General features: G+C 32.8%; 2 protein-coding genes across 2 annotated transcripts; both read right to left on the reverse strand.

Moving 5' to 3' along the window:
* Positions 1–3,394: 3,394 nt before the first annotated feature.
* LOC122313099 (ubiquitin-conjugating enzyme E2 10-like) lies at positions 3,395–5,066 on the reverse strand. Its single transcript, XM_043127831.1, has 4 exons — positions 4,451–5,066; positions 4,225–4,352; positions 3,995–4,099; positions 3,395–3,735 (listed from the first exon to the last, which is right to left on the reverse strand). Exons 1-4 carry the CDS (start codon positions 4,518–4,520, stop codon positions 3,592–3,594), a joined length of 447 nt encoding a protein of 148 aa, XP_042983765.1. The 5' UTR covers positions 4,521–5,066; the 3' UTR covers positions 3,395–3,591.
* A 416-nt stretch (positions 5,067–5,482) lies between these two features.
* Positions 5,483–10,447, reverse strand: LOC122313098 (rac-like GTP-binding protein RAC1). The gene is made up of 7 exons (XM_043127830.1): positions 10,179–10,447; positions 8,621–8,708; positions 8,425–8,534; positions 7,908–7,971; positions 6,332–6,396; positions 6,112–6,177; positions 5,483–6,020 (listed from the first exon to the last, which is right to left on the reverse strand). Exons 1-7 carry the CDS (start codon positions 10,275–10,277, stop codon positions 5,916–5,918), a joined length of 597 nt encoding a protein of 198 aa, XP_042983764.1. The 5' UTR covers positions 10,278–10,447; the 3' UTR covers positions 5,483–5,915.
* Between the last annotated feature and the right edge of the window lie 3,432 nt (positions 10,448–13,879).

The raw sequence follows: 13,879 nt of genomic DNA on the forward strand, positions 1-13,879 counted from the left end.
AATTGTATTAAAATAAAAAAGAAGACTCTGATTTGTTTTAAACAATGTCTTAAGCAAATGGGGATTATTTTTAAAAATCAGAAAATGAAAAAGATGACGAAGCTTGTAATCATGGATAAGATAGTGTCGGCAACCAAGTGAATCCCCATGAAGAGTGGGCCAAAAGTCTTTGGTGTCCACACTACACATAGAGTGAAAATAGGGGGTAATTTTTTATTGGGTTCTTCTACAGTTATATAAGAATTCATCTGAAAAAGAACGGTATATTTCATTTTTTTTTAATCATTATAAACATTTTAAAAAAAAATACAACATTATTTAAAAATACTTCTTTAATTATTAAATAAAAATAAAAAAAATTCGAAACACTCATTCGAAACACATTTTTAGGACAAATAATATTTCTATTTTTTATTTCTACACTGAACTTTAAAATCTGGTAAAAAAATTCTCAAAAACTCAAATGCTATTTCAAAAGCATGAATAAAATAAATGGAATATCCGTTCTATCATCCTTATTCAGATAATAATAGAAGGAACAGGATACCGAGTGCCAATCAAAATAAAAAATAAAATAACTCAAACTCTATAAATACGAACAGATTAATTAACCTTGAATATAAGTTTTAAACGAGATTTATTATTCATCATTTTTACATACTATATTTAAAAAAAATAGTTTTATTCTTTTTAAACTAATTAAATTCTTATATTTATCATCCATATATCATATATTTAATAAAAAATAAAAAATTATATGTGATTTATAGAAATAATGAGTAGAATTTTTCACCTAAGAAAGCTAAAATATGATAAAAACAATTATTGTATAGCATAATGCACTCAGCTTTAAAGATTAAACTCAATGGTCTATTGCTTTGTATGTTATCGTAATTGCAAATTCATAATCATGAAAAACACTACACGTGTTCCACTACTATTGTACATCGTTAAAAACTTAACTTTTAAAATTTCGTTGACTGTCTTCTTTCTACACATAAAGGATCAAAGGACCTAGACATCTCTTTTTCTTCTTTTGTCATAGCGTTCAACATTTAAGGCCGAAAGTGATACTGTTTTCTTGTGAATTATATATCTAGGGAAATTTCATATAATATGGGCCATGCACTCATGAGATAATAACAGTACATGAGACGTGTCCACCACTAGCTAGATGAATGATGACCATGTATATATGCATCATGTATGGATACATGATGAAAGATGGCCTTGGATTCTTTGCTTAAGAAAATCAGATGCTTATCAGCTGTACGTTAGGATTTCTATATCTATATGTCATGATTCATGCATGCATGTGTTTGGTTCCCCATTATATATTATATGTGTTGTGAAAACGTGATGAATTATACGTAAAAAAGAAAGTAAAAATAATATAAAGATTTAAAGTGATTCGATAATATATCTATATCCATAAGAGCGAGTGGCTGCTAAAATTTCATTATATAAAATTAGAATTACATCATATGCCTTTTACTAACCTTTATCATACAGGAAATTTTAGAAAAAATGAAAAGGTAAAAGAGATGATTATTTCGGATTTGAAGATGGTATGATTGTAAAAGAATTGATCACAAAGACAATATTATTCACAAAAAGCTATGGCAACTTCAAGGAATTTCAGTTCCTTTCTTCCTCCTGTGCCGGCCACAAACATGAATCTTATCTAAACCCTGTTAGAAGTTAGAGCACACTCAGCACCTATAATGGCATCTATAATTCCTTTGCACCACGCGTAAGTAATTAGCTAGATAGGAACAAGCACTTCATCCTCATCGATTTTATGCTATGTTTGGTTAGTGATACTACTGTTTAATATTTTATTATTATTTTTTTATCATTTTTTTACTAATGTTAATAGATTATTTAAGATCTCGTCACTACTCAAATGTAACATTAAAATTTATTTGAGTACTTCATTACTATTTATTATTTTATCATTACTTTTCACTTATTTTTTATTATTTTTTACTATTATTTATTACTTTTTCATTACTAATTTATAGAGTATCTGATATCACCTAATTACTCAAATACAACTTTAATTGCATTAATTTGCTTTATTCCAAGTCATCTTCCTGTGGATGTTTACTGATATTTATAATTAAGTTTTATTACGTACAAACGAATTTACATACTGATCTATATATCAATATTGTTATCTTCTTATTCAAAATTTAAATTTGTACTATTTTTATTAAAGTTTGAGTTTCTAACCAATTACGTCGGATGGATGTGCATATTGATGTATAGAGTCGTTTACAATCAAATTTTTTCTTTATAATTTTAAAGTGTAAAAAATATTTAGGTATCGTTTAATTATATAGATAAGATGAGATGTTTTAAATAATAATAAATAAAATATTATTATAATATAATTTTTTAATATTAATTTTATGTTGAGATTTAAAAAAATTACATTATTTATTATATTTTATATAAAAATTTTAAAAAATTATAATAATAAAATAAGATAAGATGAGATGAGATAAAATTTTTAATTTTTAATAATCAATGTAGCCTTTATAATTGAAGTAGGAGGAAATGGATAGTCCCTCAGCTAGCTATTGTCGTAGGTGGTACGTCTCTCATAACGTGTTTCCACGTCAACAGTAATGCCACCGACACAAAGGCTAGGGTACTGTGACACATGTACATGATGACCAATAAGGCAATAAGAGAGAGTTGAAACAAAATTATTAACTTTTGCTTGCCTTCTGAATTTGAAATCTGCTTGCGTGCAACTTTAAACACAAATCCCATCTGAGTGCGTGCTGTATTTGGAATTATTTTCTTATATATTTATATATATAAAGAAAATATAGAATAGAATTATTTAAAGAAATAATAATGAAAAGAGGTTAAATTTCTTATTAAATATATCAAATTTTCAATGCTACATGTATTAATCATAATTAACTGCAGTAATTGCGGCAGAGTGCGTTGTTGCGTGCATAAATGATCAAAAATTATGGTACTGGCAGTCCCACTGAAATATTCTTCGTGGCTTGGCTTTACTTGGAGTGGAACGCCATCACTTGAGTGAGCTAGAAGACATCTCATCTGCCTAATACCATTAATGTGACAATCATGATGTCAAAGTTCTGCACTGTTTGTCACGCCAATGGCGTTACGCTAATGTTATGCGCAGAGTGTTAGGACTTGTTTGTATTAGTCTTGTTGAAAACTAGCCTGTTTAGAAATATATTAGATAATAAAAGGTGAAATGAGACAGTTATCAGGAGTCCTAAGAAGGATTAACCTTGAAACACAGATTCCTCTGCATTTGGTAGAATAAGTGCAGAACTTACGAATGAGTTGTCCAACTTTGTAGTTTCCATCAAGCAAAATAAGAATTATCATGAAGATTGGGAGATAAGCTCAAGGGTGGGTTGCCTACCCATTTATTCATGGTAAAAAGATAATCAAATTACAAAATCAAAAATTACAAAATCAAAGGCTGGGTTGGGTTATTCCTATACCTCACCAAGGCAATATGACAGATAGAAGGGAAGGTTTAAAGAGCTGCAAGAATGGATCGAAGGTTTTATAAGTTGTAATAGACATCAAGGTCTATCCCATGGCATACTTTTGTGTCCAGCTCCGAGCAGATGACTCATATTTCAATTTATCATTCTTGCACATGTGGGCAATCTCAGGAACAAGTGGATCATCAGGGTTTGGGTCAGTAAGCAGTGAACATATGGAGAGCAAAACCTGCAAGAATCACTCCAATATATATATAATTTTAAGTGTCAATGGTTCAAGAAAATTTTAAATAAAAAAGGACAGAGTGAGGGATCAAAAATTGATCATTTGGATACAGTAAAAGACATAAATTGATAGCTTTCCTATCAAAATTGAAAAAAAGAGAGACAATGTTGTGATTGAAAGCGCCAGTGTTAAGTACTAGATCAAGCATCTATAAACAATTAAAGAGAGTAATTACTATGATATGAGCCTTCTAATATATCACCTTGGAGATTGTGAGTGCAGGGCTCCATTGTTCCTTGAGTATGTCCAAGCATATATTTCCATTACTGTTTATGTTTGGATGGAAGACCTTGGTCCTGAAGGCGACCTGTAAGCAATTTTACGCAACAGAACATCAAACGTTTTTTCTTGTTCTTTTTCTTTTAAAGTCAGATTTAAGATTTAAAAGATTGTAATCAATGGTAGAGACTAATATTGAACTAAACACTATACCTTTGGGGGTTTGAAAGGATAATCAGGTGGGAAATGGATTGTCACAAGAAAAACACCGCCAGCATACGGACTGTCATTTGGACCAATTATGGTTGCTTGCCAATGGAACATATCCTCAGCCACAGGACCTGAAAACGCACCACCAGCAATCATGTAATTTCTTTTTAATTCAAGAAAAAACTAGTCCTTATTAAATCTCATTTCCATTTTCTCTATTTCCGCTAACCTGCACTGCATGAAGTTGGTGGATCTCTCTGCAAATCCTTGAGCTCCTTCAATATTCTCTTTGATGCCATTAAAGAAAGTTCAGAATTATAATTTCTCAAGCTGGGTATTGAGGAATTGAAGAGCGAAATTGGGTCTGCAAAAGAATGAAAACAAGCTATGGGCACACTGCTGAAGGGAAGGTGCCAGGTGGTGGTGTCTTTAATAGAGGTATTGGAGGAGAGCTGGAAATGAAGAGGTCCAGAACTCCTTTTGGACGGCTGAAAGTGGGCACAGTATAAATTCCATTATCAAGTTGCAAGGAAAGAACTATGAGAGATACTTGCTATGTTGATTTTTCTTTTCCTATCATACTCTGAATTTCTTCGCGTAATAAGAGACCAGCCAGGAGGCTATCAAAGATCCTTCTCTCTTTTAACTACTGCTGTCAAGCATAACTTAGAGATCTTACTTTCTCCCCAACTGTTCATGAGATGAATAAGAGATGGAATCAGTCGACAGAAACTGATGCCAAAACAAGTGCCGAAAGTGATGGTGTTGGAAAGAAGATAATTTTTTTCACAAATAAACAAATCGTGGATTCTAATGGTAAAGGCAAGACTTCTTATTGGATGACTAAATTTTTGGTGAAAGGTCTTTGGGTACTCACATCCCCATCAGATTTCTCGAGAATTACTACTATTGGTAGGCAGTGGATGCAATCCGCGTCCCAAAAATATATTCGTGCTTAGCTCAAAGAGTTGGCACGTTGAGAAGCTGGGGGCTGTACACCACAAATAATTTCAAAATCCATCGAAAGGAAAACGGAGGCAATATTCTGTCCAGAATGAAAATTTCGTATTGTTATTTTTTCATGGTAACTTTTTGACAAGCAAGTTGCGTCTTGTACTGTCATGCTTCAGCAAAATCTCCAAGCAAATGAAGGAGAAAGGCTGAGGAAGAAGAAACTGGACAGTGCTTGCTGACTTATTCGTATTTTATTTAATGTATCAGAAAGCCTTGATACATTACTTGATCCAAGAACTTCAATCCATGAGTTTAAATCCAAGGATGGTTATTAATATATATTTCGATGAAAATCAATACACGTAGAGCTTAAAATATACTCAAAACATGAACATTAGCATGTCTACACGAGGAAACAGTTGGGTTTTAGAGTTAATGCATAAGCTAAATCTAGCCTGAAACAGTAAAGCTGTGCGATATACCAAGCAGTGTGAATCGTTGATATAAAAATCAGCACACAGCCAATAAAATGACAAAGGCAACTTGATGCTTCGAAAAAAGGTCCTACTTCTATCAGTTGATACTACAGCGCAGATTGTTTCTTCCTCCAGGTTTCGAAGTGTTAGAGACAGACTGTGGGAGACTGAAGGCATGCATGGCTGATTGGTGATAACATCTTCGAGGGAACGATTTATTTCCCAATCACAATATATATATATATTTTTTATCGAATTTCCCAATCACAATATGGAGCAGGCCTTATGTACACTTCTCTTCTTTTTCTTCTTCTGCTTCGGTGGCTGAAGAACCACCTTTATGGCCGCATCAAAAACAGCTTTGACATTCTATTTTTACCATAACACAAATCCTGTAAGAAATGAGGCCACACCATGCTTCCCCAAATATATTTCAAAGGACAAAAATAAAATTACTTGCCTGCTGTGTTTTTGAACTGCATTCAACATAAAGTGGAGCCCCAATCAGCTTTCGCAGTTCCTCCCCCTTCAAAAGTTTAAAAAGAAAAGAAAAGAAAATGAGACCTTTAGACCACATTGAATTTGGTCATAACACCAAACAAACAACAAACTGAGAAAGATATATGGTAAATGGTTGCTCAAAAATAGGAGAAACAAACACAGAAAATAGAAGCATATACCTGGGCTGTGGTTATGGGTACTGCACCAGGGTGTTCTATAAGGAACTGCTTATCATCACGAAGATCTACAAAAAGCAAGTTTAGTTACGAAAATTTTGTGCCCAAATTCACTTTCTTCTGGTATTCTTTTTCCTTCTTTGGAGACCAGAGAGTAAAGTATCCATATTATGTAATCAACTGGTCATGCCAAAGCTTCACCAAAATAAAAGATGAACTACGAAAAACTCACAAACCATATATTCTAATTGCACGATGATGATAGTTTCCAAGGTAATTATAACATAGATATGAGTTTCTTATCAAAATTCATGATGAAACAATACTGATAGGCATCAAATTGGTGTTCAACGGGGGAAAACTTTAAACATAAATGTTCTAGAAGCATTTTTGGTTGAGCTAAACTTGGATAAATATGCTGAAGTTTCTTTGTCGAAACCGTTTCCAAGTTTTTTGTGTTGTTTGTTTTTCCTCCAGTCATACTTATCAGGCTCATTAAAACCTACTTAATGGCAGCAAGATATGAAGAATGAGGCAGCATATATCTGAACTTTGGTAAATATATTCTAAAGCACAACTAGCAATCACCAAAATGGTGCCACAGAGACATACATGGCATGCAAAAAATGCAGATCAACAGTGATACTTGAATACGAAAAAGGCTTTTTTTTTTTTTTTTTTTTTGGGGGGGGGGGTTTTTGGGGGGGGGGGGGGGGGGGGGGGGGGGGGGGGGGGGTTTGGGGGTGTTGTTGGATACCCCATATGATAAGTGAAGGTGGTGTATGTGATCCTACATTACTTGGGAAGGAGACGTTCTTATTTTTTATAAGGTTCCAATGGGGCTTAAATTGCATCATTGACTAGTCTTTTTAGAGTATAGGCCATGTAGTTTTGGGCTTTCCATTGAGGCGTTACAAATGATATCAGAACCTATCCCAAACAAAAATGTGTGACTTGAGCTGTGCCACCTACAACGGATGGGCCTTACAAGAATGTCAGGAATTTAAGGGGAGAGACTGTGATATCCCAAATGATAAGTGAGGGTAGGTGGTGTATGGGATCCCATATTACTTTAAAAGGATAATTTCTTGCTCTTTATATAGTTCTAATGGGGCTCCAATTGTATTATTGACTGGTCATTTTGGAGTATAGGCTATGTGGTTTGAGTTTTTCATTGGAATGTTACAGGGGAGGCAATGTAGAAGTAGTTTTTATATGAGTAGTAGTTGGAAATTCCTTAAATCATTAGATACTAAAAACACGAATATAGAGAGAGGGGGGGGAGGGGGGGAATAGTACTTGGAAATTCCTTAAATCATTAGATACTAAAAAATTGGGACTAAAACTAAAATTTGGTATATTATGTGAGAAGGGAATCTCAATCCTGAATGGAAGCAACAGGATTGAATCCCCAACATAAAGATGTAAATAAATGAGCATTTGGAGCAACAGTCTTTCATATACAGCAAAAAGAGAGGGATAATTGAGAAGAAATACCAACTTCATACATTATAAGCAACATCTAGAAACAAGAACATCAAAGTAAAACAAACAAAAAATGTGAGCGTAAGAATCTAACCAAGTTTTGTTCCAACAAGTACAATTGGAACACCAGGTGCATAATGCCTCAATTCAGGAATCCACTGAAAAGTAAGAAAAGAACAAAGAATTTATCAGTAGTCTTTAGAAATAGAGGGGAAAAAAGTATCCACGTAGTAAACAACATTTAGGGGATGCTTGGGAACGAGATGAGATGAAAAATTTGTGAATAGTAATAAGATGGTTTGTGAATAGTAGTGAGATAGTTTGAATTAAGTATTTATTGGGTTTTGAGAAATGAGAAAGAAAAAGTTGAATAAAAAATATTATATAATTAAAATATTGTTAGAATATAATATTTTAATATCATTTTTATTTTGAGATTTGAAAAAATTCAATCATTTTTTATATTTTGTTTGGAAAATTGTAATGATTAGTTTGAAAAAGTTGCAATGATTAGTTTTAAAAGTATTTGTGTTTGAGTGATGTTTGGGAAGGAAATCACTAATGAGATAAGATGGGGATGTGATGAAAATTATTTCCAAACAACCCCTTACTTTCTTTGCAACATTTTCATAGCTAGCTTTGCTTATGAGAGAGAATGCAAGTAGGAAGACATCTGCCCCACGATAGCTCAAAGGCCTCAGCCTATTATAATCCTCCTGGCCTGTTCCATAAACCTAAAACATCAGACTCATGATAAGAAACCCCCTCAAAGTTTACAGAAGAAAAAACTACAGGTCTTGAACTTACCAGCAGTATCCCACAGACCTAAATTTATAGTGGTCCCATCCACAACTACATTTGCGCTGAAATTGTCAAAGACAGTCGGCACATAATCCTGTTCTCCAACATAACGTAAATAAGCACAGAAAGTTACTATCAGCCCCACCCAGAGGCATTCCTATTTATTACTTATATAAGAAAACGAGGCATTCCCATTTATCAAGAGAATAAGGTTATAAAAAGGGTATAACCAGAGATCCATCATAAAATGACCAAATCGTTTCAAACTTTTTTTAAAAATAAAAAATAAAATAAGTACTACTCAAATTTTGGATAAGCAAATGTCAATTCACTTTTTTTTTTTTTTTTTTTAAATAAAGAACATCCTGATTAATCCTGCCCTTGGCAGGGAGTTTCCCACAAGTGAACCTCAGGTAATTCAAAGGAAAAATTTCCTAGTCCGATGACCCATAGGAATTGTTTGCATTTAAGATGGTTCGAATATTAGACTTGGAGGGAGCATACCACCGAGATCAAGGCCTTTACCACTTGAGCGTTGAGTGTCAATTCAAACTGAATATAAGAAAGTTCTTGAGGAAAGCTACAAGCGATGAATCTAGAAACTCTAAAAAAAAATCTAGAAATTCTAAATTCACCAATCCTGCAACCACCTGGCTTGGTTAAGGTGAGCCTTTTCATTTAGTCTAGATTGAGAAACCAATCAAGGGATCAAAAGAACAGATCCATAAGAAAATATTCTCCGTAAAAGTAAAACCCACCCAATGAAAGTGGAGACTCTTTCTTCAAGAAAGAATGATCAAATTGCCATATGATAAGAGACGAAGCCCTGTTCTAGGCAATTAGAACAGTAACAGAAAAGATTAAGAAAAAGGCATCAAATATTCCAAGTTGTCCGAAAATATGTGATTCAAGATTTGCACTCTCTTTTCTAGTCCTCGAATTTCTAGAGAACAAACGAAGGGGATTAATGCATTCCCAAAGTTCTAGTCCTAAACTCTGTTTGTTCGGTATTAAGTTCAGACTTTCATATACTGAAGCGTCTCGCTTAAAAAACGGTGTACTATGAAAGCCTTTAATTGCAAGACAAAAACGAAAAGATAGCATCAGAGAATCCAATTCAATGAAATACACAGACATCAGAGTTTCGCAATCCTTTCTTCCCCTTATCTTCTCTCAACTCTCAGGGATCAGATAGAGTATCAAGAAACTGGACCCCATAAAACAAACTACCTTCCATTCCATTCAGTTCAGAAAGAACGTTGAAGGCCCTTTACAGAAAACCAAATTATAAACGAGAAAGAAATTGACAGACCCAGCAAAGCCCTCAATCATCATTCAAAGCAAGAAAGTACCATCGAAGTTGAAATCTTTCTCGTTTAAAAAAGATGAATAATCAAGTGAAGCAAGCATTTTAAGACAAGAATGTAGTGCCAAATCACATTGACCCACCAAAACCCAAGAAAAAACCAACTCAAAGGAGCAAAACAGAGAAAAAGAAGTAAACATTATGTTTTCAAGTTTTCCATCAATATTTTCGCGGGGACCAAGTAGAAAAGACACCGACCGTAGGGAAAGTGTTGCTTGTGTAGGAGATGAGCATGCAAGTCTTCCCAACGGCACCATCACCGACTGTGACACACTTTATGAACCTTGAAGCACTCATTTTTTTTCCTTATTTTCTTGCTCTTGTTTTTAACTATCAGCAGCTATAACACCCAGGTTTCAGATTGACATTACGTTGCCCCCAAACCCAAGGCATACACACTCGTAGAGAGAGAGAGAGGGAGAGAGAGAGAGGAGTAGGGAAGAAGCTGGCCTAAGGAGCCAACGCTTGCCAGCTATATGTTTTATTTTACCTCAATTACCAATCCCAGGCCACAAATCTCAACCTTGCTGACTGATGCCCCACCAGCATCTGTCAGTGTCACCTTTCCATTCCAATTTTTCAGTAAAAACAAAATTAAAATAAAATAAAAACTCCTTTCTACTCAAAATTTTTTCTATGGATGGACCGTAAACAAAATTTTTTCTCGAAAAATGAAGATGATGGATCTTATAGGATTTTAAAGTTCATTTTCTGCTCACATTTATAAATACAAAAAATTTTTATTTTTTTTATTCTTTTGTTATAAATATAAATGACTAGTTATGTCAAGTTACCTTTAGTCTTCTTTTGAATTTAGAGTTGATCTAAATTTATCTTATTTAATTATTATAATTTTTTTAAATATTTACATAAAATATAATAAATAATTTAATTTTTTTAAATCTCAAAATAAAAATATTAAAAAATAATATTTTATTCAATTTTTAATTTTTAACTTTCATCTCATCCACCACTAAAGCTTTACTTTGTGTATTTAAAGATTAGCCTTTTGGATTCTTTGAGTTATTTAAATTAGCAGTATTGGATTTTATGGGTTTTGAAAATCATTGAAAATCATTTTGTGCTCACATGTAAGCAAAGTCGACAATGGATTAGTTTATGGCAAGTGGTCTATAGAGCTTTACTTTATGTATTTTAAGATTAGCCTTTCGAGTTCTTGGAGTTATCTGCACTATTGCTATATATTAGTTAATTTTGGAGAAATTTACCCGATCATATTATTGTCTATAATTAAGAATAATATATACTAGAGAAGAATCTTTTAAAATGAAAATACCTAATATTGAGAAACCAGAGCACACCTTCAATATAAAAAGGAAAAGGAAAATGTTTTCCTAATTAAGTACAAGATGTTGATATTTCATGTATTATGGTACTAATAATAACAATGCAAAAGGTATTGGTAATTAAGAAATTAAGGAGCACAAAATATATATATTGAAAAGCCAAAAAGATTGAGAAATAGAATAATTTTCTGTTTGACTTGTTCTCAATAGCCACGAAATTATCTATCTTAGCATGTGTATTTTTTTTTAACTGTGAACAATTAACTTTTGGTAATTGTTTTACAATCTAACGTAATGTATTATATCCAAGTACTGTATCAGTTTGTAAGTTTTTTTTTTTTTTTTTCTCGTAACATCTCTTTTTATATCAAAGTATGTCTCATCTTATATAGATCAATCATATTAAATAATATCGAATTATCCTTACAAATAATATATGTTATTAGTCTCCAAACTAAACGTGCGTACTTACTACTTAGTGCTATTGCTCTCGAACCACTCAATATTTATTTCTTAATCATCTCTTGTTTTATAATTAAATTATGTAGTAGATGAACATATATAGTTATTTTATTTCTTCAAACGATATATTTATTTTATTATATATTATTAATTAATGAAAACCTGCTTAGAAAACAAATGTACTAGATGATCGAACATGAAGTAATTAATTAGTGGTTGAGATATCAATTAATTGATTGATATCGATCACTCATGACCTAACTCCCTAAACAACTCGTGCCTATACAACATCAATTGCACACAACACATGAGCAGGCAGCATGCATGCAATCTCACTGGAAAAATTTAGAATTATGAAATATATATATATATATATATAATATAATATAATATCATCTGACTGAATGATGGCTCGCTTTGATGTCAAAGTGACTCTAGAATGCACACTTGAGTATTGGTTAGGCTTGCCTTCTCGAGGAAGCAAATATATATAAATACATGATATCATGTATATAAACATCCTTGATTTCATGCAGGATAAGCCAATTAATAATCATGTAGAGCAAGCAAACAAGATCGGGACTGGGAGGTAGCCGCCACACGATGGGAAATAAGCCAAGTGCATAATTGAAGGAGGATCGAGCAGAAAGTTGATTCGGTTGGTATGCATGGCCCTTAATTTCATGTCGTACGTACGTGGAGAGTTTTGATGATCTAGACCCATCACGCTCAAATAACTGAACCACTACCTAAAATCCTTTTATGAAAAAGAGTGTGCATGGTTGTTAAGAGTGGTTAATATATCGTCCATCCACTCACCTAAGCTCCAATTCGATGCATATTTATTTTCGTGTATATATATATATATATTGGGGTACGCATAATTTTTTAAAACTTGTGTTTTTTCTTTCTTTTTTTTTTTTTTAAAAAAAAAAAGACAATTAATGGAAAATGTCACGACAACATAGGAGACTCGCAGGTAAGTGCCACTGCATGACAGCACATGATGATTTTCCACGACAACACAGGAGACTCGCAGGTAAGTGCTACTGCATGACAGCACATGATGCAGATGCAGATGCAGACGCAGACGCAGACGTAGTGACTACGTACGTACGACGTACGTTCCAATGCATGGGTTAAGCAGGTTGGTTATGATCAATAATATAAATTTATATATAAACTTATATATAATTAAAGTCGCTCTCATGACTAACAACTGTGACCAAACAACTTGTCCGGATCTGCTTGTTTTATCATCTAAGCAACGTGACATTATGTTGGAAACAAGCTGTCCGTGACACCTCGTACGTAGACCAAAAATTTATATATATAATAAAACAAAAATAGGGTAAATTTCTTGCTTTTGATGCGTACAGATAAAGCTTTATCTTTTGATAATCCCAATGTAGAACTAATTGATGTTGAAGTTAAATATAAACAAAAGGTTCATTGGCACATCGAGAGGTAAATACCAACTCCCCGTACATGGATGACCGACTTTCCTCCTCCTACCTCTGGATTCCACAATCTTTGCATCTGGCTCTATCCCTGATTTCTGCCTAACTTCTTTGGCTAACTCATAAGTTAGAGGAAGGAATTTCGTGAACTAAACCAGGTTGGTGGTAAAGAGGGTGCTGGTCTTGAGATTGGACTCTCTTCGAGTTGAAGATATTGTTGGGATATTAAGAATATCTTAAAATATTTATAAAAAATAATAAAATAATAATATATAATTTGTGAAGGAAAATATTTTAATCGTAAAGAAATTACATAAAAGTAAATTTACAGACTAGAATATAAAAAAATAAACCCATAAATTAATATGACTTGATGTGATACGTTATATTATAAATTTATTTTTATTTTAAAATAAATTTAATAGATATTATGAAACTACATCAGTTTGTGACTTTACTTTGTATCATTTTTTTGTATCCGTAACAATTCAATTCTCATTTGTGAATAGTAATAAAAAAGTTTCAAAATATCTTAAAACAGCTAGTGTTCCCAAACAAGTTCTTAAATTGTTGGGTACTAAGTTCTAATAGATTTTAGGAATCATTTTTCTCGGTGGAAAAGTCGATAATTTATTTGATCCATGTGAAGTAAACACAATACGTAAGTCCG

The sequence above is a fragment of the Carya illinoinensis genome, chromosome 6, assembly GCF_018687715.1.
Source record: "Carya illinoinensis cultivar Pawnee chromosome 6, C.illinoinensisPawnee_v1, whole genome shotgun sequence".
Lineage (NCBI taxonomy): Eukaryota > Viridiplantae > Streptophyta > Magnoliopsida > Fagales > Juglandaceae > Carya > Carya illinoinensis.

Excerpts from the sequence above, each read along its gene's own strand:
- LOC122313098 (XM_043127830.1), bottom strand. The coding sequence starts at position 10,277 with ATGAGTGCTTCAAGGTTCATAAAGTGTGTCACAGTCGGTGATGGTGCC. Across the intron at positions 8,709-10,178 it reads CAAGCAACACTTTCCCTACG|GATTATGTGCCGACTGTCTT; the intron begins GTCGGTGTCTTT and ends GTTGGAGAACAG. Across the intron at positions 8,535-8,620 it reads AGGTCTGTGGGATACTGCTG|GCCAGGAGGATTATAATAGG; the intron begins GTAAGTTCAAGA and ends TTTATGGAACAG.
- LOC122313099 (XM_043127831.1), bottom strand. The coding sequence starts at position 4,520 with ATGGCATCAAAGAGAATATTGAAGGAGCTCAAGGATTTGCAGAGAGAT. Across the intron at positions 4,100-4,224 it reads ATCCTTTCAAACCCCCAAAG|GTCGCCTTCAGGACCAAGGT; the intron begins GTATAGTGTTTA and ends AATTGCTTACAG. Across the intron at positions 3,736-3,994 it reads CTGCACTCACAATCTCCAAG|GTTTTGCTCTCCATATGTTC; the intron begins GTGATATATTAG and ends TGATTCTTGCAG.